General features: G+C 33.5%; 4 protein-coding genes across 4 annotated transcripts; 2 read left to right on the plus strand and 2 right to left on the minus strand.

Moving 5' to 3' along the window:
• The first annotated feature begins 66 nt into the window (after positions 1-66).
• Positions 67-5,665, plus strand: LOC105256844 (zinc finger protein 808). Its single transcript, XM_011267079.3, has 3 exons — positions 67-449; positions 1,265-1,598; positions 1,734-5,665. Exons 1-3 carry the CDS (start codon positions 276-278, stop codon positions 5,291-5,293), a joined length of 4,068 nt encoding a protein of 1,355 aa, XP_011265381.1. The 5' UTR covers positions 67-275; the 3' UTR covers positions 5,294-5,665.
• A 1,833-nt stretch (positions 5,666-7,498) lies between these two features.
• On the minus strand, positions 7,499-10,168 carry LOC105256845 (transmembrane protein 209). Its single transcript, XM_011267080.3, has 8 exons — positions 9,862-10,168; positions 9,643-9,768; positions 9,270-9,571; positions 8,872-9,183; positions 8,641-8,774; positions 8,223-8,549; positions 7,896-8,117; positions 7,499-7,800 (listed from the first exon to the last, which is right to left on the minus strand). The coding sequence occupies exons 1-8, from the start codon at positions 9,906-9,908 to the stop codon at positions 7,672-7,674; spliced, it is 1,599 nt and encodes a 532-aa protein (XP_011265382.1). The 5' UTR covers positions 9,909-10,168; the 3' UTR covers positions 7,499-7,671.
• An 8,819-nt stretch (positions 10,169-18,987) lies between these two features.
• LOC105257617 (selenoprotein K-like) lies at positions 18,988-20,113 on the plus strand. Its single transcript, XM_011268351.3, has 4 exons — positions 18,988-19,298; positions 19,467-19,551; positions 19,713-19,787; positions 19,872-20,113. Exons 1-4 carry the CDS (start codon positions 19,280-19,282, stop codon positions 19,963-19,965), a joined length of 273 nt encoding a protein of 90 aa, XP_011266653.1. The 5' UTR covers positions 18,988-19,279; the 3' UTR covers positions 19,966-20,113.
• A 541-nt stretch (positions 20,114-20,654) lies between these two features.
• On the minus strand, positions 20,655-25,689 carry LOC105257615 (HBS1-like protein). Its single transcript, XM_011268350.3, has 9 exons — positions 25,293-25,689; positions 24,928-24,993; positions 24,552-24,845; positions 24,427-24,465; positions 22,199-22,748; positions 21,885-22,114; positions 21,585-21,780; positions 21,315-21,520; positions 20,655-21,228 (listed from the first exon to the last, which is right to left on the minus strand). The coding sequence occupies exons 1-9, from the start codon at positions 25,333-25,335 to the stop codon at positions 20,774-20,776; spliced, it is 2,079 nt and encodes a 692-aa protein (XP_011266652.1). The 5' UTR covers positions 25,336-25,689; the 3' UTR covers positions 20,655-20,773.
• Positions 25,690-25,894: the final 205 nt, after the last annotated feature.

A 25,894-nucleotide genomic window follows, 5' to 3' on the forward strand; every position in this document is an offset into this window, starting at 1 on the left:
TTCAACAATTTCTCAATTTCCTCCCTGCATAAATATGTTCAATAAAATTCGCATGGAAGGACGAGTGTGTGAAGAGGTCAAATAAAAAGAATCCTCGGGAAATATACAGAGAAAATTCGCAAATAGTTTCATGCGGTAAATAAGTTAGTGGCAGGTGAGAGAAGGTGAACGGACTAGAGCGATAGAGAGAAAGGGAGGGAGCGAGAGAGAAGGAGAGAACGAGAGCCAGGCAATCCAATTCGCAAGTTGTTCCAAGTCAGTCCACCAAACAAAACATGGACGCCGTAGAAATAAATACGTCGGGTCCGCCGCAAAGTGAGGACGCGATCGCGTCCGCGGTGAAGATATGCCGCGTGTGCCTGCTCGACAACCCGATGATGCGCGACCTCTTCCTCGAGAGCGAGGTCGCGTCCCTCTCGATGAAAGCGATGAGCTTCACCAACGTTAAGGTTAGACATATAGCTTGGAGGTTAGATACCGACGCAAATTTAGCGATTGCTCATTATTATATTATCGTTTCCTTTTATTTCTTCCTACGATCTCCTACCGATTCCTGATCGGCTAAAAATCGAGTTTCTTGCTATTTCCTCTCGAGTACAAGTCGTATCTTGTTGAGAAAATATGACTCTTTACACCCAGTATATACTTGTAATTGTGAGACTGTAATTTGATTTTTTTTCACGTGTAACGAGGAATGTCTAGTAATAATGGATAATAGATCTTATTTTAAAGTTTGTTTGAAAAGTAATCATTTGCGAAGGATTTAGAGAAAAATGCAACATGTGTAGAAAGTCCAAAACTTTACTTAACACAAGCTTGTGCGTAGGTAATCAGTATATTCTCTCCCAATCTCTTTTTTTAATCTTTTGTGATAGAATCTTGAAGAAAATTAGTGTTGAATTTTTTATCTAACACTTCTTGACTTGAATGAGAGAACATTTTGATTCAATTCTGAAGGATACACTCGAGATATTCTCATGCTTCAAGAAACAGATTGCATTAGATATTCTCTTTTCAATTTTGTTCGCATACTTCTTAGAAATGTTAAAAGATATGGAATTCGACTAATTTGTTTCAGAATTTTTTAAAATTCTATCCCAAAAGATTAAGAGCTGTGAAGAAAGCTTAGGCAAAGACATGTTGACATAAGCTTAAGTTAAATAAAATAATTAGACTTCCCATATGTGTTACATTTTTTCTAGAGTCCTAGCAAATGGTTATTTTTTATCAGTTATTTGTATACTAAACCATGTATTTCAATTAGATGTTACCAGGTGACGGCCTACCGGCACAGGTATGCTACATGTGTGCCGACAAACTAGAGTCGGCATATGAATTTAAGTTACAAGTGGAGCAAGCTGACAGTGTCCTTAGAGATAGGTTTGTCGGAGGAATAATAAAGGAAGAATTATTTCTTAACGAGGTCGAGATACACTTAGATGATGAAAGAAATGAGGATTTAGAGGAGATGGATGCCAATTATGAATCTACTGTCACAGTTCTATCAGAAGAATCAGACGTTGATAAGAACTTTTTAAAAGAGCAATTAATGATCTTAGAACATGAGAAGTTGACAAATACAGAAGAAATGCAACAAGGTGAGTAAAATATTTAATAATCAATCAATGATATTCCAAAAAGATATTCAAAGATATAAAAAGAATATTGTTTTAATAATAAGAATAATTTAAAATTTTTCAAGTTTTCTTCTCTAATACATTGAATTTGTTTAGATCCAGAAGATAATTCAGAGGAGATTACACAAGAAATTAGTCAAAGCATTGCAGAAGAGTCTCAGCAAGAATTACTTGATACAGAAGATAATGATATGTCAAGTACTATCAAAGAATCTAGGAATCAAAAACTTTGTATGAACGAAAATATCACTTCGAGTTATATGGAGGCGATTCCAACAGAGGAACATGATTATATTATGCAGCAACAGTGTGTGTTCCCCACTGACCAATTTCCTTTGCAGGAAAGAATACAAGTGGATACACAAGTTGAACAAAGTATAGCGGAATGTCAAGAAACATTATCTGAATTAAATCAAGAGAATAACACTCAACAAATTCATAATAATCAAGTTGAACATATTCAAGAGAATCGAATTGAACAAATTGAAGAGAATCAAGCTGAACAAATTCAAGAAAACCATGTTGAACAGATTCAAGAGAATCAAGCAAATCAAATTCAAGAGAGTCAAGTGGAGCAAATTCAAGAGACTCAAGCAGAACAAATTCAAGAGAATCAATTTGAACAAAATCAAAATGAGGAGAATAAATCTTTTAATGAAGAAATATCTACCACTGATAATGAGCCGGCGATAGGACAAGATTCACCTCAAAACGAAACCAGAAGAAGTAAACGTAGATTAGCTCGTCGGACATTTGCTGAACGGGATTCCGATGAAGAGAATTATTTTGAGAATCTGAATCTCAGTTCTCGATTGAAAAAAGCACAAGCGGATAAAACGGAGAAGATTTTCTTCATGTGTTATTTGTGTGACAAACAGTTCTTGTCAAAGAATGTTCTGAAGGAGCACATGCATTCTCATGAAGAAGTAAGGAAAGCACTCTCCCTAAAGAAAACGCCGGAGAAGCCGCAAAAAGTACAGACCAACATCTCCACTACGAAGACTCCACCATCTGGAAAAAAAGCCAACAAGTGCCCTTATTGCGGTAAAGAGTATCTGTATATAATCTCGTTTACTAAGCACATTAAACAGCACGAACGTGAACGAGAGGAGGCGAAAGAAGACCCTATGCCGCTCGAAATTTCATTCCACGAAGATGAGCACAGTCTAGACTTTGATGGTAACAATTCGGACAGAGAATGTAGAAAACGAACGAGGAGAGGAAGTACAGCTGACGGAAACGACGATGTCAGCGACAACGATCAAGATAAAAGAAGAAAGCGGAATCGCGTTGAAGAATTCGCATGCGACAAATGTCCGGAAAAATTTGATACGAAACGAAGTTTGCAAAAGCATTCGCTCACACATGTTAACTTCAAGTGCAACGTATGTCACGACGAGTACGATACTCTGGTGCAATTGAGAAATCATCGAACGAAGCATGTAGTTGAAGGCGTACTTACAGAGCAGGATTTAGAAGAAGACATGAAGCAGATGATGGCTAAGAGCGATAACTACGATGACGAAGACAATAAAAACGAGGAGGAAGAGGAAGACGATAATGACGGCGAATCCGTCGAACAAGCGAAGGAATTCAAGTGTCAAAAGTGTCCAACGACATTCTCGCGTAAGAAGTTGCTATCAAAACACATGGAGACGGCACATTCTGGAGCTGGAAGCTATGATTGCAAGATATGTCGTCAACAGTTTACGCGGAAGGACCTTCTGCGCAGACACGCTGAACAGCACGCGCGAATAAAAACTTACAAATGTACTCAATGCAACAAAACTTTCGGCAACGAGCTCACTCTGAGAAATCATCTAGTCGCCACGAATCACAAGACGTTTATACATGGGCAAGAATATGATCCAAACAAGCGTATAAAGCGCGTGGCCGCAAAAGCGGCTCAGAAGATCATTGACAAGATTAAAACGGAGGATGGTCTGGAGGATTATGACGACGATAACGACAATGTCGATTACGACGCCAAATTAGACGGACATTATTACCGCCGTAAGCGTGACGCTACATCAAAGAATTGTAAGAAGGAATTAGAATGCGCGACGTGTAATAAGAGGTACAGTTCGAAGCAAGCACTGACGAAGCACATGGAACAACACGTGAAAGACGAGAAAGCGGCGGAGAAGTTGAAGAAGGCCGCTTCGGACAAGAAGGAGGCGCAAAAAACGAATACAATAGGCGATAATGATGACGACGACGATGACTCGGATTTCGAAAGCGGTCTCGATTGGCCGATGGATAGTCACGAATGTGCCACGTGCAAGAAACGCTACAGCACGAAGAAATCGTTGCTACGGCACCAGCTGCTACACGAGGAACCGAACTTCGAATGCGACATTTGCAACGTCAAGTTCTACCGTAAGGATAAGCTAAAGGCGCACTATGATAAGTGCTCCGAGAAGAATCCCGATCAGGTGAGGAAGTGCAATATATGCGGAGACAGTTTCGAGAACAATGAGATCCTGCGGGAACATCGGGCCAAACACGTCACCGAGGGTATCTTAACCGAAGAAGATTTGCGGGACATCGAACCGAAACCCGAGGATAAGAAATCGGGCGAGAAAATCGGTCGAAAGAGAAGAACCGATATCGTGGGCCTCGAATGCACCGAATGCAATAAACAGTATACCTCCAGAAAGGGTCTCTTGCGGCACATTCAAGTACACGAAGGTAAGAAATATTTGTGCGATATATGCCCGAAGAAATTTTATAGGCGGGAACATCTCAAAATCCACGTGGCCAAGCACAATATGATAAAGCCGTACAAGTGCACCCGATGCACCAAACGCTTCATCAAGGAGGAGCAGCTCAACAATCATCTGTCCAAACACGATCGTACCTTCAAGAAGAACAAGGAAACCGATAGCTCGAAGAGATTCCTCTGCGAGATCTGCAGCAAGAGTTTCACGCAGTCGACGACGCTGATAGCTCATTTGCGCGCGCACAACGGCATCAAGCCTTACGTGTGCGAGGTTTGCTCTAGACCGTTCACCACCAACGCCTATCTGAAGATGCATATGCGCACGCATACGCAAGAACGGCCGTACGTCTGTCAGTATTGTTCGCGAGCGTTCGCGCGAGCCGACACTTTGGCGAATCACTTGACATCGCATACCGGAGAGGCCAAGTATCACTGCAAATGTTGTCCGAAGAACTTCCGACGATTGAAGTCATTGAAGGAACACATGTTTATTCATACAGGTCAACGACCTTATGAGTGTCCGACTTGCGACCGCAAGTTCAACAACAACGGCAGCCGTTACGCGCACAGCAAACGTTGTAAGCAGAATCTCTTGCAGAATCAGAACCGTGCTCAGCAGATGATGCAGCAGCAGATACAGCCGCAGCCGCAACAACAGCAACAGCAACCTCAAGTGCAGATACAGGTACAGCAGCAGTCACAGGTCAGGATGCATCAGACCACGCTTGGCCAAGCGCAGGTTGTCAAAGCGCAAAACATCAAGACGATTGCTATAGCGAGGCAGGCGGAACCGGTGACTACGGTGGCCACGTCGCAGCAAGTGATGCCACAGGAGATACTGATGCCGCTCATTTTGCCGCTTACTGTCACCCTCACTGACGTAGGCGAGGAGGTGATACTACCCGAGGGTACAAAGATATTCACCACTTCTTAATCGAGCCATCATCTTCTATCCTTGGATTAAGATATAAAAAGAAAGACATACTTTTTGCGTAGCAAGATACATTGCAGAATGTACAAGTTGAACGAGTTCTGTTCTATAGCTCTCTCCGTGATCCTCCCGTTTTCATTCCCGCCCAATTTTTTCGACGCCCACGGGAAAACTGGAAGCGATGCTATATAACGTGATACGCGACCGACATTGTATGCATTATCGTGAGAATTTGCTTGCATTGAATAACAAAAAGTATGCGTGATGCTAGCTGTACTGTTAATACTAATAATTATGAATTTCCAAAAGAGAAAGAGAGAGATCATTTTTCTCAATTATGTATGAATCGTTGAAGTTTATTTTTACAACGGGTGAAGGCGTTAATAAAGTATATATATATATAAATATAAATATATATATATATATATATATATATATATATATATATAAATAATTTATCTAGAAGTTCCAAAAGATGTGTACCTTTCCATATATAATAATGCGTATTATCAAAAATGAATAAAGTAAACGTATTTGACAAATCATTATGGAAAAATAGGAAAAAGCAGACATTTTTGTCATAAATGTACATGTAATATAGAGAGATTTTTCCTTTTAAAAGACACACATGATAAAGATAAGAGAGTATAATAGCTTTTAAATATTTAAAGCTTAATGTATTAAATAATATCCATATTTTTTTCAATTAATTTGTTCTTCCAGATTTTTCTTTCTTTTTCTTTTAAATAAAAAAAGTCCATATCCAAAATACTTTATTTGCAAAAAGAATGAAGAATAGTTATAAATCTCATAATGAAATTGATATTATTTTATTTAGAAAACACAAAATTTTTTAAGTATGAATAATGAAACATATATATACATATATAATGATATATAAAATAATTTTTATATTATATTATTATCATTCTTTTTAAAAATCTTCTAAGATTTTTTTTTAAATTGGATTTGTTATACTTGCTATTTTTATTAATGCTATTTCATCAGGGTATCACATGTAATATTTCTTATGAAAAGTATCTTAAGCGATTTTATAATACCAATTCTTATATATACAAAACCAAATTGCATGAAGTTTTTATCTTTGTGAAATATTTCTTATATGCCACGTAATCAGTGTCATATAAATTTCATATATTGCTGAATAATTTTTTTTTTTCATTAAAATATATAATTTTTAAACATGCCTTTTGTCCTCCTCGCAAAATTATATAAAGATTTTAGAAATTGTAAATTTGGCAATAGATAAGTTTCATGTATAATATGCTCTTACGGCATACTCTTACACGTAATAATGATTCGTGTCTGCATAACAACTGTAAAATTAGTATGAGACTAAACGTAATATTGCGTGTATAAATACATTATATGAACATTGTTACAATATATATGTGAGATATGATTTCTTACTTAGATTTTGTTGCATAAATAAAGTATTTGTTCTAATCTTAATCGTAGTCTATGATATCGGAGTTATTAAACACTTATTGTATTAACTTTTATTGTACATATATATATGGGTTCGAGCTCTGAAATAATCATTTGTAATTTTACAATGCATTATAATCCAAAGAATAATAAATTATAAAAAATCTCGTTTAAATATTATCTACTCTTTTTTATAAATATGTTTCGATGACCAATCAAGTATAGAAATGAAAAAATATTTAGAAATTTATATACGTGTTCTGTCTTGTCTGAGGAAGATTAAAATTAAATGGATCGAATGAGGAAAATTAAATGGACTTACCGTTTCTACAAAATAATATAATAATTATAATCGAGTTAATAGTACAATTATTAAGAGCAATGCAAATGTTTTCGAGTAAAAGAGATTTGCATTTATAAAATTACAGTTAATTCAAATATTCTTTTCTCATTTTGGAGTAAAAAAGATTATTTGTTTTGTGTGTACACACATAATATGTATAAATATACAAAATATTTTATGTATCTGTATACATTTTTTTTAAATTAGATTATTGTCAAATTAAAATAATATTTAATCATTTCCAAAATATTAATCTTGATAAAATTTTATTAAATTACAAATAAATAGAGATCTTTATAATTAAGGCTCATATCTGATTTTTTTATATATAGTTACAAGTATGTGAATACAAATTTCATTCAAATAATCGATTTCTTTTTAGTAATATATAAATGTTTCAATTTTATTGAGTAATTATTAAATCAAGATGATACAAAAGATGTAAACAGTTATCAAGATATTATAAAAGGGGTGTCCAAATGATAGTCCTAATATCTTTTGATAATTTATGATAACTTTTTATGATACTCGTTTCTTTCCTTTTTTATAATTTAATTCTTTAATAAGATAGCAAATGGAAAAATTTATCTTAGCCATCTATCACCCATAGAATATTGATTCCGGATGATCCTGCATTAACTCGTCCTAACATGCCATGATCTCGTGTTTTGACTATATATAAGAAGAGTAAAAGCGTATGGAACAAATTATTACGTCCCTGGAAATAACACGTCATATAGAAATATATAAAATTATTATATAATATAAAAATTATATAAAAATATATAAGCACATGCTAAATTTTTTAGTTACCCGTTGTACTTCTTCATAATCGCTCGGAAGCGAATCGCCGGACAATGCCAGACTATAGTGCGGCGGATTCGCGGACTGACAAACTATTATCGGACCTTTGTTCCGCGGTAGTTCCATACCAGATCTCGCCATATATCTCGATGTAAACGGTCTAGCGTCCGGTTGGTCTAAGGGCGCTTCTAATTGGGTATCCATATAAGTCGAAATTAAGTGCATTATTATCTACGGGAAATATACAGAACACATGTTATAAAAAGATCGATCGAAATTTATGGAAATATATATTTAAGCTAAAGAGAAGATTTTTATATAATTTTCTATACACACCGCCGAATCAGTTGGCAAACTAGAATCCCATTCTTTGCCATTGTGAGATCCGCCACTGTTCCATTTAAATTCGCTCATAGATCCTCCCTTTGCGAGTATTTTTATTCGTTTTACTAAATACTCCTGATTGTTAGAGAGTTCCAAAAAAGGAACCAATGTGGGCAGAGTAGGAATCGCGGAGACCAGAAATGGTGCTTGCGCGAGCTTTCTCAGTCTGTCAAGTCCCACATGACCTGGTTGCGAATCACTCAAACCATGACGTACCAATGCCGCGCATATACTATCTATTTCCAAAGCCACTCGTTCCACAACCGTTTTACTAATCCACTAAAATATTATATACTTAGCAAATTTAATTCAATTATGCATAATTCGTATTCTTTTTATAACATGTAGAATCACTTAAAGTAATTCTTACCATACGAAGATTGGCAGTCCATTCATTAACTTTATTTAAATCAACTCTGTATTTTCTCCATACATCCAATGCCCCAAATGTACCTCTTGGAGAGCTTCCTTCTTCAGTACCAGGACTAGTCGCTTTTGTTTTATCTAAATAATAGTATAAAGAATATTATACTAAAATAATTTTGCATAAAGATGTGAAACAAATATAAAATATTTGATATGGAATGGATTTCCAATTTACCAATGGTAGGTGCAAGTTGATAAGTACATCTTCTTAATAATGGTGATACTTCACCAGGAGTTCGAGTAGCAGGATGAGACCAGAAGGAACTCAAGAGATTGGAAGGTTGATCAACCTTTGTAGATAATATATATTTTCTTTGCTGTTCAATTTCTTTGAGATAACTGTCTAATTCACATTCATCTTGAATAAGATCCTCATTTGTCATGCTGCTGTTTGAAGAAATGTTTAAGGATCTATACAAACCATTAGAGCTTACGGCTGATTTAGGAGATGTAGGGCTACAGTATTTAAGAAATGTCGAACAGTCCTCTTGAAAAAAAAGATAAATATAAAAAGTTATGCTTTATATATTGAAATATAAAATATAATAAAAGGTCAAATAATATTTTGCATACTAATTTCACTCAAAACTGAAGATCCAAGAGGCGTTGTACGTCTACTGAGATTTATACAAGATAAATTCAATGAAGGGCTTGGCTCTGGAGTTTTCTGCTTCTGAGGCACTTCAGTCTTGAACAGAGGATCATCTTCCGTGATTCCTAAAAGTGGTCTTTGTTTGGGGCTGAGCGCAATTGGCTTCAAACTCAAGGTCGCCCATATATATCGTATTATATGATACAAAGCGTTTAGTGCAAATATAGATGCTAGACACCATTCGATCCAATAAACTGGCTTATAAGCAGGTCCACCATATACTCTGAAAACAACATCAAACTTATTAACATCACTTCCCGTTTCATATCGCTTAAAAAAAGCAGAGAATCTTACATATCAAATATTATAATACTAAGCAACACGCTGTTGATAAAGAACCATGTGATACTGTTACGTGCTTTGGTTTGCATTTGCCTCAAATCCAGTAGTTGCTGTACTTGTGGCTTGGGTGTTAAAACTCTGCAAATGAAATATTTTAAAAGTATTTTATACAAAAATCACACGTGAACACACGATCTAACCTCATCAAATAACAAGAATGAAGTTTTTCACCTTGCATTCGGAGATATACACTTCATAGGAGAGTGAAAATTACTCATTTTAAAAAAATCTGCGCTACGTTAACGCCAAATAATTATTATCACTGTTCATTTCAACAAAATTACTAATTATTTTTCCGCATCTCAAACGCACAAAACGTGACTTCCATTTACATTCAAATGCATGTATTTTAAATTTGCTGCCAACAGTATAATTTTCTGTTATCAGTTCCTATTTCGAACGTCGATTGGTTATCGAATAGAGAATTTTTAAAATCTCGATAATTATTCCACTAAGTGTATGGGGATTTTTTCCTACGCTTTTATTTTTCATTCTATCAGAGAGAAACTTGAGAGCGGCCACCAGCCTCGACGGGCACATTTCTCGATGCTTGACGCGCCGTCTGACAAAGTGGACGTGAACTATGTCCATTACGCTCGGTAACGAAACATGGTTTGTGTCTATGATATAGGTTCATGTCCGAACTATTCAGAGATGGACAGTCATTATATGTATATTTATATTATCAGGAGAATATATTTTGCGAGAAGGTCGATGATGCGTTGATGACCTCTTTACAAATCATGTTCTCCTAATAACGCAACCGTTAAAATTTTCGAAAATTCGTATCTTATTATTTTATATTATCAGGAGAATATATTATGCGAGAAGGTCGAAGATGCGTTGATGACCTCTTTACAAATCATGTTCTCCTAATAACGCAAGCGTGAAAATTTTCGAAAATTCGTTTCTTATTATTTTATATTATCAGGAGAATATATTTTGCGAGGAGGTCGATAATGCGTTGATGACCTCTTTACAAATCATGTTCTCCTAATAACGCAAGCGCGAAAATTTTCGAAAATTCGTTTCTTATTATTTTATATTATCAGGAGAATATATTTTGCGAGGAGGTCGATGATGCGTTGATGACCTCTCTACAAATCATGATCTCCTAATAACGCAAGTGCGAAAATTTTCGAAAATTCGTTTCTTATTATTTTATATTATCAGGAGAATATATTTTGCGAGGAGGTCGATGATGCGTTGATGACCTCTTTACAAATCATGTTCTCCTAATAACGCAAGCGTGAAAATTTTCGAAAATTCGTTTCTTATTATTTTATATTATCAGGAGAATATATTTTGCGAGGAGGTCGATGATGCGTTGATGACCTCTTTACAAATCATGTTCTCCTAATAACGCAAGCGCGAAAATTTTCGAAAATTCGTTTCTTATTATTTTATATTATCAGGAGAATATATTTTGCGAGGAGGTCGTTGATGCGTTGATGACCTCTTTACAAATCATGATCTCCTAATAACGCAAACGCGAAAATTCGTTTCTTATAATTTATATGATCAGGAGAATATATCGAAAATTTTCGCGCTTGCGTTATTAGGAAAACATGATTTGTAAAGAGGTCATCAACGCATCATCGACCTCCTCGCAAAATATATTCTCCTGATAATATAAAATAATAAGAAACGAATTTTCGAAAATTTTCGCGCTTGCTTTATTAGGAGAACATGATTTGTAATGAGGTCACCAACGCATCATCGACCTCCTCGCAAAATATATTCTCCTGATCATATAAATTATAAGAAACGAATTTTCGAAAATTTTCACGTTTGCGTTATTAGGATAACATGATTTGTAAAGAGGTCATCAACGCATCATCGACCTCCTCGCACAATATATTCTCCTGATCATATAAATTATAAGAGACGAACTTTCGAAAATTTTCACATTTGCGTTATTAGGAGAACATGATTTGTAAAGAGGTCATCAACGCATCATCGACCTCCTCGCAAAATATATTCTCCTGATAATATAAAATAATAAGAAACGAATTTTCGAAAATTTTCGCGCTTGCTTTATTAGGAGAACATGATTTGTAATGAGGTCACCAACGCATCATCGACCTCCTCGCAAAATATATTCTCCTGATCATATAAATTATAAGAAACAAATTTTCGAAAATTTTCACGTTTGCGTTATTAGGAGAACATGATTTGTAAAGAGGTCATCAACGCATCATCGACCTCCTCGCACAATATATTCTCCTGATCATATAAATTATAAGAGACAAATTTTCGAAAATTTTCACATTTGCGTTATTAGGAGAACATGATTTGTAAAGAGGTCATCAACGCATCATCGACCTCCTCGCACAATATATTCTCCTGATCATATAAATTATAAGAGACGAATTTTCGAAAATTTTCACGTTTGCGTTATTAGGAGAACATGATTTGTAAAGAGGTCATCAACGCATCATCGACCTCCTCGCAAAATATATTCTCCTGATAACATAAAATAATAAGAAACGAATTTTCGAACATTTTCACGCTTGCGTTATTAGGAGAACATGATTTGTAAAGAGGTCATCAACGCATCATCGACCTCCTCGCACAATATATTCTCCTGATAATATAAAATAATAAGAAACGAATTTTCGAAAATTTTTACGCTTGCGTTATTAGGAGAACATGATTTGTAAAAAGGTCATCAACGCATCATCGACCTCCTCGCAAAATATATTCTCTTGATAATAGAAATTATAAGAAACGAATTTTCGAAAATTTTCACGCTTGCGTTATTAGGAGAACATGATTTGTAAAGAGGTCATCAACGCATCATCGACCTCCTCGCAAAATATATTCTCTTGATAATAGAAATTATAAGAAACGAATTTTCGAAAATTTTCACGCTTGCGTTATTAGGAGAACATGATTTGTAAAGAGGTCATCAACGCATCATCGACCTCCTCGCAAAATATATTCTCCTGATAATATAAATTATAAGAAACGAATTTTCGAAAATTTTCGCGCTTGCGTTATTAGGAGAACATGATTTATAAAGAGGTCATCAACGCATCATCGACCTCCTCGCAAAATATATTCTCCTGATAATATAAAATAATAAGAAACGAATTTTCGAAAATTTTCACGTTTGCGTTATTAGGAGAACATGATTTGTAAAGAGGTCTTCAACGCATCATCGACCTCCTAGCGAAATATATTCTCCTGATAATATACAATAATAAGAAACGAATTTTCTAAAATTTTCACGCTTGCGTTATTAGGAGAACATGATTTGTAAAGAGGTCATCAACGCATCATCGACTTCCTCGCAAAATATATTCTCCTGATAATATAAATTATAAGAAACGAATTTTCGAAAATTTTCGCGCTTGCGTTATTAGGAGAACATGATTTGTAAAGAGGTCATCAACGCATCATCGACCTCCTCGCAAAATATATTCTCCTGATAATATAAATTATAAGAAACGAATTTTCGAAAATTGTGACGTTTGCGTTATTAGGAGAACATGATTTGTAAAGAGGTCATCAACGCATCATCGACCTCCTAGCAAAATATATTCTCCTGATAATATAAATTATAAGAAACGAATTTTCGAAAATTGTGACGTTTGCGTTATTAGGAGAACATGATTTGTAAAGAGGTCATCAACGCATCATCGACCTCCTCGCAAAATATATTCTCCTGATAATATAAAATAATAAGAAGCGAATTTTCGAAAATTTTCGCGCTTGCGTTATTAGGAAAACATGATTTGTAAAGAGGTCATCAACGCATCATCGACCTCCTCGCAAAATATATTCTCCTGATAATATAAATTATAAGAAACGAATTTTCGAAAATTTTCGCGCTTGCGTTATTAGGAGAACATGATTTGTAAAGAGGTCATCAACGCATCATCGACCTCCTCGCAAAATATATTCTCCTGATAATATAAATTATAAGAAACGAATTTTCGAAAATTTTCGCGCTTGCGTTATTAGGAGAACATGATTTGTAAAGAGGTCATCAACGCATCATCGACCTCCTCGCAAAATATATTCTCCTGATAATATAAATTATAAGAAACGAATTTTCGAAAATTGTGACGTTTGCGTTATTAGGAGAACATGATTTGTAAAGAGGTCATCAACGCATCATCGACCTCCTCGCAAAATATATTCTCCTGATAATATAAAATAATAAGAAGCGAATTTTCGAAAATTTTCGCGCTTGCGTTATTAGGAAAACATGATTTGTAAAGAGGTCATCAACGCATCATCGACCTCCTCGCAAAATATATTCTCCTGATAATATAAAATTATAAGAAACGAATTTTCGAAAATTTTCACGTTTGCGTTATTAGGAGAACATGATTTGTAAAGAGGTCATCAACGCATCATCGACCTCCTCGCGAAATATATTCTCCTGATAATATAAAATAATAAGAAACGAATTTTCTAAAATCTTCACGCTTGCGTTATTAGGAGAACATGATTTGTAAAGTGGTCATCAACGCATCATCGACCTCCTCGCAAAATATATTCTCCTAATAATATAAATTATAAGAAACGAATTTTCGAAAATTTTCGCGCTTGCGTTATTAGGAGAACATGATTTGTAAAGAGGTCATCAACGCATCATCGACCTCCTCGCAAAATATATTCTCCTGATAATATAAATTATAAGAAACGAATTTTCGAAAATTGTGACGTTTGCGTTATTAGGAGAACATGATTTGTAAAGAGGTCATCAACGCATCATCGACCTCCTCGCAAAATATATTCTCCTGATAATATAAAATAATAAGAAGCGAATTTTCGAAAATTTTCGCGCTTGCGTTATTAGGAAAACATGATTTGTAAAGAGGTCATCAACGCATCATCGACCTCCTCGCAAAATATATTCTCCTGATAATATAAAATTATAAGAAACGAATTTTCGAAAATTTTCACGTTTGCGTTATTAGGAGAACATGATTTGTAAAGAGGTCATCAACGCATCATCGACCTCCTCGCAAAATATATTCTCCTGATAATATAAAATAATAAGAAGCGAATTTTCGAAAATTTTCGCGCTTGCGTTATTAGGAAAACATGATTTGTAAAGAGGTCATCAACGCATCATCGACCTCCTCGCAAAATATATTCTCCTGATAATATAAAATTATAAGAAACGAATTTTCGAAAATTTTCACGTTTGCGTTATTAGGAGAACATGATTTGTAAAGAGGTCATCAACGCATCATCGACCTCCTCGCGAAATATATTCTCCTGATAATATAAAATAATAAGAAACGAATTTTCTAAAATCTTCACGCTTGCGTTATTAGGAGAACATGATTTGTAAAGTGGTCATCAACGCATCATCGACCTCCTCGCAAAATATATTCTCCTAATAATATAAATTATAAGAAACGAATTTTCGAAAATTTTCGCGCTTGCGTTATTAGGAGAACATGATTTGTAAAGAGGTCATCAACGCATCATCGACCTCCTCGCAAAATATATTCTCCTGATAATATAAATTATAAGAAACGAATTTTCGAAAATTGTGACGTTTGCGTTATTAGGAGAACATGATTTGTAAAGAGGTCATCAACGCATCATCGACCTCCTCGCAAAATATATTCTCCTGATAATATAAAATAATAAGAAACGAATTTTCGAAAATTTTCACGCTTGCGTTATTAGGAGAACATGATTTGTAAAGAGGTCATCAACGCATCATCGACCTCTTTGCACAATATATTCTCCTGATCATATAAATTATAAGAAACGTATTTTCGAAAATTTTCACGTTTGCGTTATTAGGAGAACATGATTTGTAAAGAGATCATCAACGCATCATCGACCTCCTCGCAAAATATATTCTCCTGATAATATAAAATAATAAGAAACGAATTTTCGAAAATTTTCACGCTTGCGTTATTAGGAGAACATGATTTGTAAAGAGGTCATCAACGCATCATCGACCTCCTCGCAAAATATATTCTCCTGATAATATAAGATAATAAGAAACGAATTTTCGAAAATTTCTACGCTTGCGTTATTAGGAGAACATGATTTGTAAAGAGGTCATCAACGCATCATCGACCTCCTCGCAAAATATATTCTCTTGATAATAGAAATTATAAGAAACGAATTTTCGAAAATTTTCACGCTTGCGTTATTAGGAGAACATGATTTGTAAAGAGGTCATCAACGCATCATCGACCTCCTCGCAAAATATATTCTCCTGATAATATAAATTATAAGAAACGAATTTTCGAAAATTTTCGCGCTTGCGTTATTAGGAGAACATGATTTGTAAAGAGGTCATCAACGCATCATCGACCTCCTCGCAAAATATATTCTCCTGATAATATAAAATAATAAGAAACGAATTTTCTAAAATCTTCACGCTTGCGTTATTAGGAGAACATGATTTGTAAAGTGGTCATCAACGCATCATCGACCTCCTCGCAAAATATATTCTCCTAATAATATAAATTATAAGAAACGAATTTTCGAAAATTTTCGCGCTTGCGTTATTAGGAGAACATGATTTGTAAAGAGGTCATCAACGCATCATCGACCTCCTCGCAAAATATATTCTCCTGATAATATAAATTATAAGAAACGAATTTTCGAAAATTGTGACGTTTGCGTTATTAGGAGAACATGATTTGTAAAGAGGTCATCAACGCATCATCGACCTCCTCGCAAAATATATTCTCCTAATAATATAAAATAATAAGAAACGAATTTTCGAAAATTTTCACGCTTGCGTTATTAGGAGAACATGATTTGTAAAGAGGTTATCAACGCATCATCGACCTCCTCGCAAATATATTCTCCTGATAATATAAATTATAAGAAACGAATTTTCGAAAATTTTCGCGCTTGCGTTATTAGGAGAACATGATTTGTAAAGAGTTCATCAACGCATCATCGACCTCCTCGCAAAATATATTCTCCTGATAATATAAATTATAAGAAACGAATTTTCGAAAATTTTGACGTTTGCGTTATTAGGAGAACATGATTTGTAAAGAGGTCATCAATGCATCATCGACCTCCTCGCACAATATATTCTCTTGATAATATAAATTATAAGAAACGAATTTTCGAAAATTTTCGCGCTTGCGTTATTAGGAGAACATGATTTGTAAAGAGATCATCAACGCATCATCGACTTCCTCGCAAAATATATTCTCCTGATAATATAAAATAATAAGAAACGAATTTTCGAAAATTTTCGCGCTTACGTTATTAGGAGAACATGATTTGTAAAGAGGTCATCAACGCATCATTTTCTTATAATTTATATTATCAGGAGAATATATTGTGCGAGGAGGTCGATGATGCGTTGATGACCTCTTTACAAATCCAGTTCTCCTAATAACGCAAACGTGAAAATTTTCGAAAATTCGTTTGTTATTATTTTATATTATCAGGAGAATATATTTTGCGAAGAGGTCGATGATGCGTTGATGACCTCTTTACAAATCATGTTCTCCTAATAACGCAAGCGCGAAAATTTTCGAAAATTCGTTTCTTATAATTTATATTATCAGGAGAATATATTTTGCGAGGAGGTCGATGATGCGTTGATGACCTCTTTACAAATCATGTTCTTCTAATAACGCAAGCGTGAAAATTTTCGAAAATTCGTTTCTTATTATTTTATATTATCAGGAGAATATATTTTGCGAGGAGGTCGAAGATGCGTTGATGACCTCTTTACAAATCATGTTCTCCTAATAACGCAAGCATGAAAATTTTCGAAAATTCGTTTCTTATTATTTTATATTATCAGGAGAATATATTTTGCGAGGAGGTCGAAGATGCGTTGATGACCTCTTTACAAATCATGTTCTCCTAATAACGCAAGCGTGAAAATTTTCGAAAATTCGTTTCTTATTATTTTATATTATCAGGAGAATATATTGTGCGATGAGGTCGAAGATGCGTTGATGACCTCTTTACAAATCATGTTCTCCTAATAACGCAAGCATGAAAATTTTCGAAAATTCGTTTCTTATTATTTTATATTATCAGGAGAATATATTTTGCGAGGAGGTCGAAGATGCGTTGATGACCTCTTTACAAATCATGTTCTCCTAATAACGCAAGCGTGAAAATTTTCGAAAATTCGTTTCTTATTATTTTATATTATCAGGAGAATATATTTTGCGAGGAGGTCGAAGATGCGTTGATGACCTCTTTACAAATCATGTTCTCCTAATAACGCAAGCGTGAAAATTTTCGAAAATTCGTTTCTTATTATTTTATATTATCAGGAGAATATATTGTGCGATGAGGTCGAAGATGCGTTGATGACCTCTTTACAAATCATGTTCTCCTAATAACGCAAGCATGAAAATTTTCGAAAATTCGTTTCTTATTATTTTATATTATCAGGAGAATATATTTTGCGAGGAGGTCGAAGATGCGTTGATGACCTCTTTACAAATCATGTTCTCCTAATAACGCAAGCGTGAAAATTTTCGAAAATTCGTTTCTTATTATTTTATATTATCAGGAGAATATATTTTGCGAGGAGGTCGATAATGCGTTGATGATCTGTTTACAAATCATGTTCTCCTAATAACGCATTTAAAAAAAAAAAAAAAAAAAAAAATTCGCGAACAATTAATGTTCGAAATAATTTACGCATTGCCATCCGCGTTTTGTGGGCTCTTAATGCTCTTTACTTAATTATCATGTTGATAAATACATAGAGCCGTATTATTTACCAATTTATTTTGAAAAATATTTATTTCATCTTTGAATATTACAGTATCTGTCGCGATTGAATAATTTATTTATTATCAATTTACACACATAAGTATTTAATTGTTATATAGCACTGGTGCTACCGGCATTTCGTGCACATAGTACGGAACAAAACCAGAAATTGTGCAATTATATATTACCCTCTGAGAACATTCATGGACTTTGACTTTGTAGTTCATGTCCATGTTTTGAATGTCCATAGAGGGAGTATCACTTTTGGGGTCACTCCATTGCTTGGACATGAACCATAGCTCAGACACGAACCATGTATTATTATCGACTGTTATGGATGTAGTTGACGTCCACTTTGTCAGGGAGCGCATTAGGACAATATACCCGTTAAAGCGAGGTGGCCGCTCTCAGATTTCTCTCTGACTTTATCCTATCCTCCAATCAAATTGAGTTTCGTGTAACGTTCGTATCGTTTCGTCTGATGTATGCATGAAGGTGCAATTTCATTGACGCTAAAAAGTAGCGTCAACAATTGGTTGAACAAAGAAGCAACTACTTACTTCTTTGTTCAACCAATGGTTGACGCTACTTTTTAGCGTCAATGAAATTGCACCTTGAGTGCTTTCTATTTAGCGATATTAGTCGCAAAAGTCATTCTATCTTTGTTATTCACTGATGTTGAAAAAAGACAGAATGATGCTTGTGTTGCTAAATGGAAAGAATCCACGTTTTTGAAGTTGTCAGAGCTGTCAGAGATAACGCGAGAAACGTAAATTATGCATAGTAATCGCGTATAAAACGCGTATATCACAAAATTAACAAGTCAGAAAGATTGTTGCTAGTATTTACATCGAGAAATTATTTGTCAACGAGTGTGTTAGCTGCTTCAAATATGGCTTATGTGACAGGCGGTAATATACTTTAACCAGATTGATATATTTGTTATATATAAAATTCTTCTAACTTTCTCAAGTTAAAAACGAGAGAGAAACATTCTCCAATTTAAGAAAAAATTTATATTTAAAGGAGAGATGTTGAACCTTTGCATTCTATATATATTGTATTTCTCTCTTTTATAGATGGAAATGTAGTAAATTCTACTCCTTGGGGATTAAGAAGAGTTTTTGGATTCTTCACAGGAATAATTTACATGGTCATTATGTTGTAAGTGTACTTAATAATAATTTATTCTAATAATTTACCAAATTTTATTTATCTTTTGATTTACTAATTATATCATTATTATTTAATTATATAATGATTTACTAATTATATAATTGTTCTTTTCTATTCTTTTAACGTATACTATAATATACTGGAAATAGTTTTCAGACATTAATCAGTCCTGGCATGAATAGAGCAGAAAGTCAACATACAAGAGATTACCGACCAGGATCTGGGTAGAGTATTTTTTTTTTAAATAGCACGTATCGAACGATAAACATGAAAAAATAATAAATTTTGTAATTTTATTTATTACATAGGCCGCGACCTCCTCCACGTAGGCTTGGTAGACCAAATACAGGAAATAATGTCGACATTCCATTCTTCGGAGGTTGCAGTAGTTGTGCCAGATAAAATATTTTTTTAAATTTATCTATAATATATTTAAATATAAGAAAAGAAAATACCTGGCTTTGACATTGATATGATTGAAAAGTTAAATATGCAATTGTATTTGTGTCAACTTGTCTAATATAGTTACAGCATAGTAAATAATTATCTAATATATCAAAACTTATTTTTGCAGTAATTATCTCTTGATTCTTTTGTAAATTTTATAAAATAGTTGAATATTTAATATATTAACTTTTAAGAACTTAAGGATGCATTTTATCATTCATCAAACTTATTGAATGTATTCATTATTGGTTAAAAAATCTTTAATTTTCTTAAAAGAATTCTTATAATTTTGAAAGTTTTTTGCAATAGCTATCAATCAATATATCTGATAAAGCTTATCAAACGACAAATGTAATATGCCCCAAAATTATTTTTCTAGTATATATTTAACACTATACTCTTTAATTATTAAGAGATTCAAATAACTCTCTCTCAAAAAGCTACAATTGATGCAATCATTAATGAAAATAATGTAGATTATATTTTTATTGAACATATTAAATTAATTGTACATTTAACATATATTACAAACACAAATATATTATACAATATATATTAACTAAGAAAAAAGTCTTTAAGTCAATGAAGTCTTTTGTATTATTGTAAATAAGATAAAGTACAACCTATCAATTTTTATTCATGTTTATGTAATATATAAATACAAGAGCAATGCATATATTAGATTTAATTGTAAGATACCTCTGTGAAAAAATTGTGTTGCGTATTATTGAGACTCTTTTTTTCGAGATGTATAGATCCAGATTTACAAAATTTTTGTAATTAAACCAGCTGCAATGGTGGTACCTTCTAATCGTAACATAACTCTACCTAGTTGCTTAATATCTTTGTATAATTCCATGCAGACTGGATTTTGTGTTGCAACCTCAATGATTGCGCTAGAATTCTTCGGTAAACAACGTGGTTTCTTTTTAATCACATCACCGGTACTTCGATGAAGCTGCGCTATTAATTTCGTGATGAATGCTGGCTGTACCAAAGATTGTTGGTGCATCACCACTGGAAGCCCTTTCGTGATTGGTCTCGCTATTGCAAATATAACTACGTGTGCTTGAAAGCATGTTGTTACGGGCACCGGATTCTGCGGATTACAAATAATATCGCCAACGCCTACGTTTTGCTGATCAATCCCTGCTAATGTCAACGCAACGTGATCACCGGCGAATGCATTTGTCGTCGAGATTTCATCCGATTGGAGACCTATATGTGAAAAATTATAGTAATATTATAATTCTTACACTTCTTTGTACAATGATCTATAGTTGTAGATTCAACTTAAAACAAACCTTTAACAACTGCAATTTCATTTTGTGGTAATATCAGTACCTTGTCACCTAAAGATACCATACCCGTTTCAACATGGCCAGATACACAAAATCCGGATCCAGTACCCTTAAATATATCATTGACCGAGAAACGGAATGGTTTATTTACAGGTCGTTCCGGGCACTTGAAATTATCAATTACACTGATTAAAGTAGGTCCAGTGTACCTATAAATAATTTAGTTAGAGACAAATAAAAATATGTGGAATATCGAAATGCGTTAATAGTTACCAGTTAGAGAGTTGTTCTTTTGGTTTTGTCACGATGTTTTCGCCGGATAAACCACTACAAGGTACGAAAGTGACAGTGTCTTTAAAGCCAGCTTGTTTCAGGAAAACGCTCATTTTATCTACTATTTCGTTGAATCTGTCCTTGGACCAATTTACAGTATCAAGTTTATTTACAACTACTGCCAGTTGCGATACCCCTGAATATTCGATCAAAATTTGAGATAACACAATTTCGAAATAAAATTGTCAATATATATCCATTTCTCATATAATCAATATAAATGAGGATTGCTGAGATTACCTAAAGAACGAAGTAAAAGTGCGTGCTCGCGCGTTTGTCCTCCACTGTCAAATCCAGTTTCGAACTCGCCTCTGGTCGCATCAACCACTAATAAAGCTACGTCGGCTTGCGTAGCGCCAGTTATCATATTTGGAATAAAATCCTTGTGGCCAGGCGCATCTAGGAGAGTGATAGACTTTGTGTCTGTTTCAAACTTCGAATGGCCTATATCCATCGTTATTCCTCGTTCTCTATTAAAGATATATATCATAATGGCAATATATTTCCCTGAAATAATTTTGTGAAAGACTGATGATACAATGTCGAGTAATCACCTCTCTTCACCGGTTTCATCGAGTACCCAAGCGTAGACGAACGATTGCTTTCCTATTTTCTTGCTTTCTTGCTGGTACTTGTGAATGAGTCTCTGCGACACTTGACCTAAATCGCATAGTAGTCGTCCGAGTAACGTGCTTTTTCCAGCGTCGACATGTCCTACAACTACCAAATGAAGCTGCTCCTTGCTATCGCCTCTCTTATCCTTATATATTGCTTGAACATCAATTTTCTCCTCATTAGCTGCATTAGATTTTCCCTTGTGATCAAATTCCGGTGTTACGTGACCTGATATGGGTGATTGGCATCTCGGACTGTTAGTTTTCGACGAGACCGTTTTCTTCTCCCTTTGTATGATATCCTCCTTACGTTTAGTCTCAGGACTATTTCGATTGGAAGACGGGCTCTCGCAGCACGGATTCAATAAATCTGCGTTTTCTACACCGCTTAGATCGAAACCTTTTACTACGGGTTTCGTTCCAGCGGGAACTACCTTCACAGTAGAAGGTGTTGTAACTTGCAATGCAGATTTAGATGATAATTTGTTACCTGTTATGAAATTTAATTGTACTAAGATAATTACATGAGAAGATAGAATAAACTTTTATATAATTTGTAGCTGTATGTATATATGTATATATATTCTTAATATTATACAGAAATTATATAAATTTAAATACGTTGTATATAATCAGTAATATACTATATTACTATCAATAATATAATATATAGTGCTGATTTTGACATGTAATATGTTGCAACAAATTACATATCAAATAATGTGTATATATTATATATACAAATATATACATAATGTATGCAATATATATATGTATGTATATATACACATGCATACATACGTATATATATGGATGTTATATATATATATAGAGATACATATATATACATAATGAAAGAGATGTATATAATTAATTTTCTATTAATTTTATAATTATTTTTTGTATAATTATGTATATAATTAGATATCTAATGGAAAACATCCTGTTCTCTCCTGATTTTATTAATAAAACCTAAAACTGTTATAAGAAACTGAAGATAAAAATATATATAATCATCTTCAATAAAAGTATCAATTCATTATTTTTAAATGCGTTTAATTATTAAGATCGATTTGGATATCTTTGATATGGAGTAGAAAAATCAAAAGATTTAACTGTGTCATAACATTGTATGGGAATTTTAAGAACTGGTTTTTTCGTTTTCCACTTTCTACACAAAGTTCTCCCAAATACTGAAACATTTTTTTTCGTATATGGAAGCTCAATGTGTCTTAATGCGCACAAATTTATAGTAACAGGTAGCGTATTCGATATTACGCTATTTTTATTATCTTCGATACACATTTCTAAATTAGGCATATCGTAATAAAATTTTTTCGAAGCAGTTAAATTAGCATTAGAGATGCAGTCGGTCAAAAATTCCGCTTCTTTTAAAGCAGTACTCAAATCAATCATCCAATTGTCAGGCGACGGAGTGCGTACCTCATTTACAACATTTATTGGATCTTTAAATTGTTTTTTGGATTCTACGTTTGTCACATCGTTATTTTCTAAAGAAATATACATGTCCGAAAAATTTTTTTCTAGTAAATTAATTGGATGTTTGCTATTTGCATGTACTGACTGTTTTTTACTATTGTTATGAAGTTTCAACGATTGTATATTCTTTACATTCGTGTTATCATTTTTCTTCATTGACAATTTTGGAATAACAAACTGTGAATTGGGCAATTGTTCCTTTTCGCGAAATTCTACATTAGCACTAGATTTTTGCAAATGATGCGCAGTTAAAGCTGCTAAAGAACCAAAACACTGTGTATCCATATTATTTTGTGAAGTTATTTTTGCTGTATCTGAATGTATGGATTCTGTGTGATGGGATATAAGTCCAGCTAATGATGAAAACGTTCCGAGAGAACGTTTTTCATTGCTTGAATTATCTATGTTGTTTAGATGACAATATGCAGTTGAAGTAGAATCTTTGAGTAAATTATCTTTTTTTTCAAAAGAAAGCTTAGGTATTGTAAACATAAATGTGTTAGGCTTATCAACTGAAACACCTTACCTTACCAAGATCAAGTCCCATACAAGAAACATGAAAAAAACAAAAGCATGAGGTCATTAAATTGTTTTAAATATTCATATCTCTTATTTTGAAATAATGTTAAGCATTATTTCAAAATGATATAATTTTATGCAACACATACCTGGATATCGTTCCAACCGTTCCTTACTTATCACTGGATCTGTAAATATATATATTTCAAGATTTATTTTTATATCAATTTATATCAGTTGTTATATATTCATTACATCAATATAATAAACATACCATTTTTCGGCGAAGATTCTTTTAAAATAGCATCAAGTGCTACATCTGTATCAAAATTTGATGTAATAATCTTTTCCTTCAACTTAGATTCAGGCACAGCATCACCTATGATATTTCTAATTGCTTCTAAACAAAATATTAATTTTGCTTTTTCCAACTCGGAAAGATTATATTTATCTTCATTGAGTGATGACGAAGATTCATCAATATCTTCATTGTCTTCCACTATATCTGGTTCTGTGATAAAGGAAGCAATATTCTGTTGCTTGCTTCGATCAAATAAAAACTGCTCCGCTATATATATATGTATGAGATTAATAATTATGTAATTGTTTTATTAAAAATTGAGAAATCTATGAACCAATAAATAACATACCACTAGGTGATACACAATAATCATCCTCCATTGAATGTCCATATACATCATCGTAGCCATCATATTCTGTACAAAATATATTTTTATGGTCTCAAAAAGATTATTTACTATATATTATCTATTGTATATCAAGATTATACTAACTTCTATATATTTTTAATAAGTAAAATATCAGAAAATATATTTATAATATTTGTAATATGGATGTAGGAAGAATTTAGAATTAAAATTATAATAATAAGAGTATTATCATTCTTTCAATCTTATAATAAAAACAAAAAATGATGCTCAATAGTATAAATTATAATTAAAAATTCAATGAAAAATAAAATAATTTACACATATGCTCTATGTAAATTGCTTACCATCTGAATAATTCATACAACGAACGTCTCGATGTCGCGACATTTTTTTATATAACGATAAATTTTTCAATCTAAAGAGAAATTATTTACAAACTTCCATGTGACTTCGAATATGAACCACGCGTAGCGAAATTAATTGCAGACGAACATAGTTAACCGCAGCATGACTGTAATTGACAATGCACTCATGGACGAAGAAATATCTAGACGGAACGTAACATGATTTGAGGTATAGGATTTATGTAAAGGTTCTTAAAAGCAGAATCGCGACCTTCTAAAATAAAGTTCGTTCTGTTTAACCGAGCTTTTTTTGCACATTTCTCGTCTATCCTTTCTTCCTTTCGAACTTGTAAATATATATCTATCTCATTTTCTATTTCGGTTTAGTTCAGTTAAAAGGGACAAGCCTATTTAAGAGTAGATTTTCATTTGACACTCGACGCTCATTTTCAGCGTCAAGTGAAAACCTACCTTAAAGGTCTGCGATCGCGATGATTGGTCCACCATTTTTCGCCACCTCTGCTTACATTTGAATTCTGATAATTGCATTATTATTTGAATGATATATTTAAAAAATAAAGGCATGGAAAATTGTCTTTTTA

The sequence above is a fragment of the Camponotus floridanus genome, unplaced genomic scaffold (assembly GCF_003227725.1).
Source record: "Camponotus floridanus strain SB8 unplaced genomic scaffold, Cflo_v7.5 scaffold128, whole genome shotgun sequence".
NCBI lineage: Eukaryota > Metazoa > Arthropoda > Insecta > Hymenoptera > Formicidae > Camponotus > Camponotus floridanus.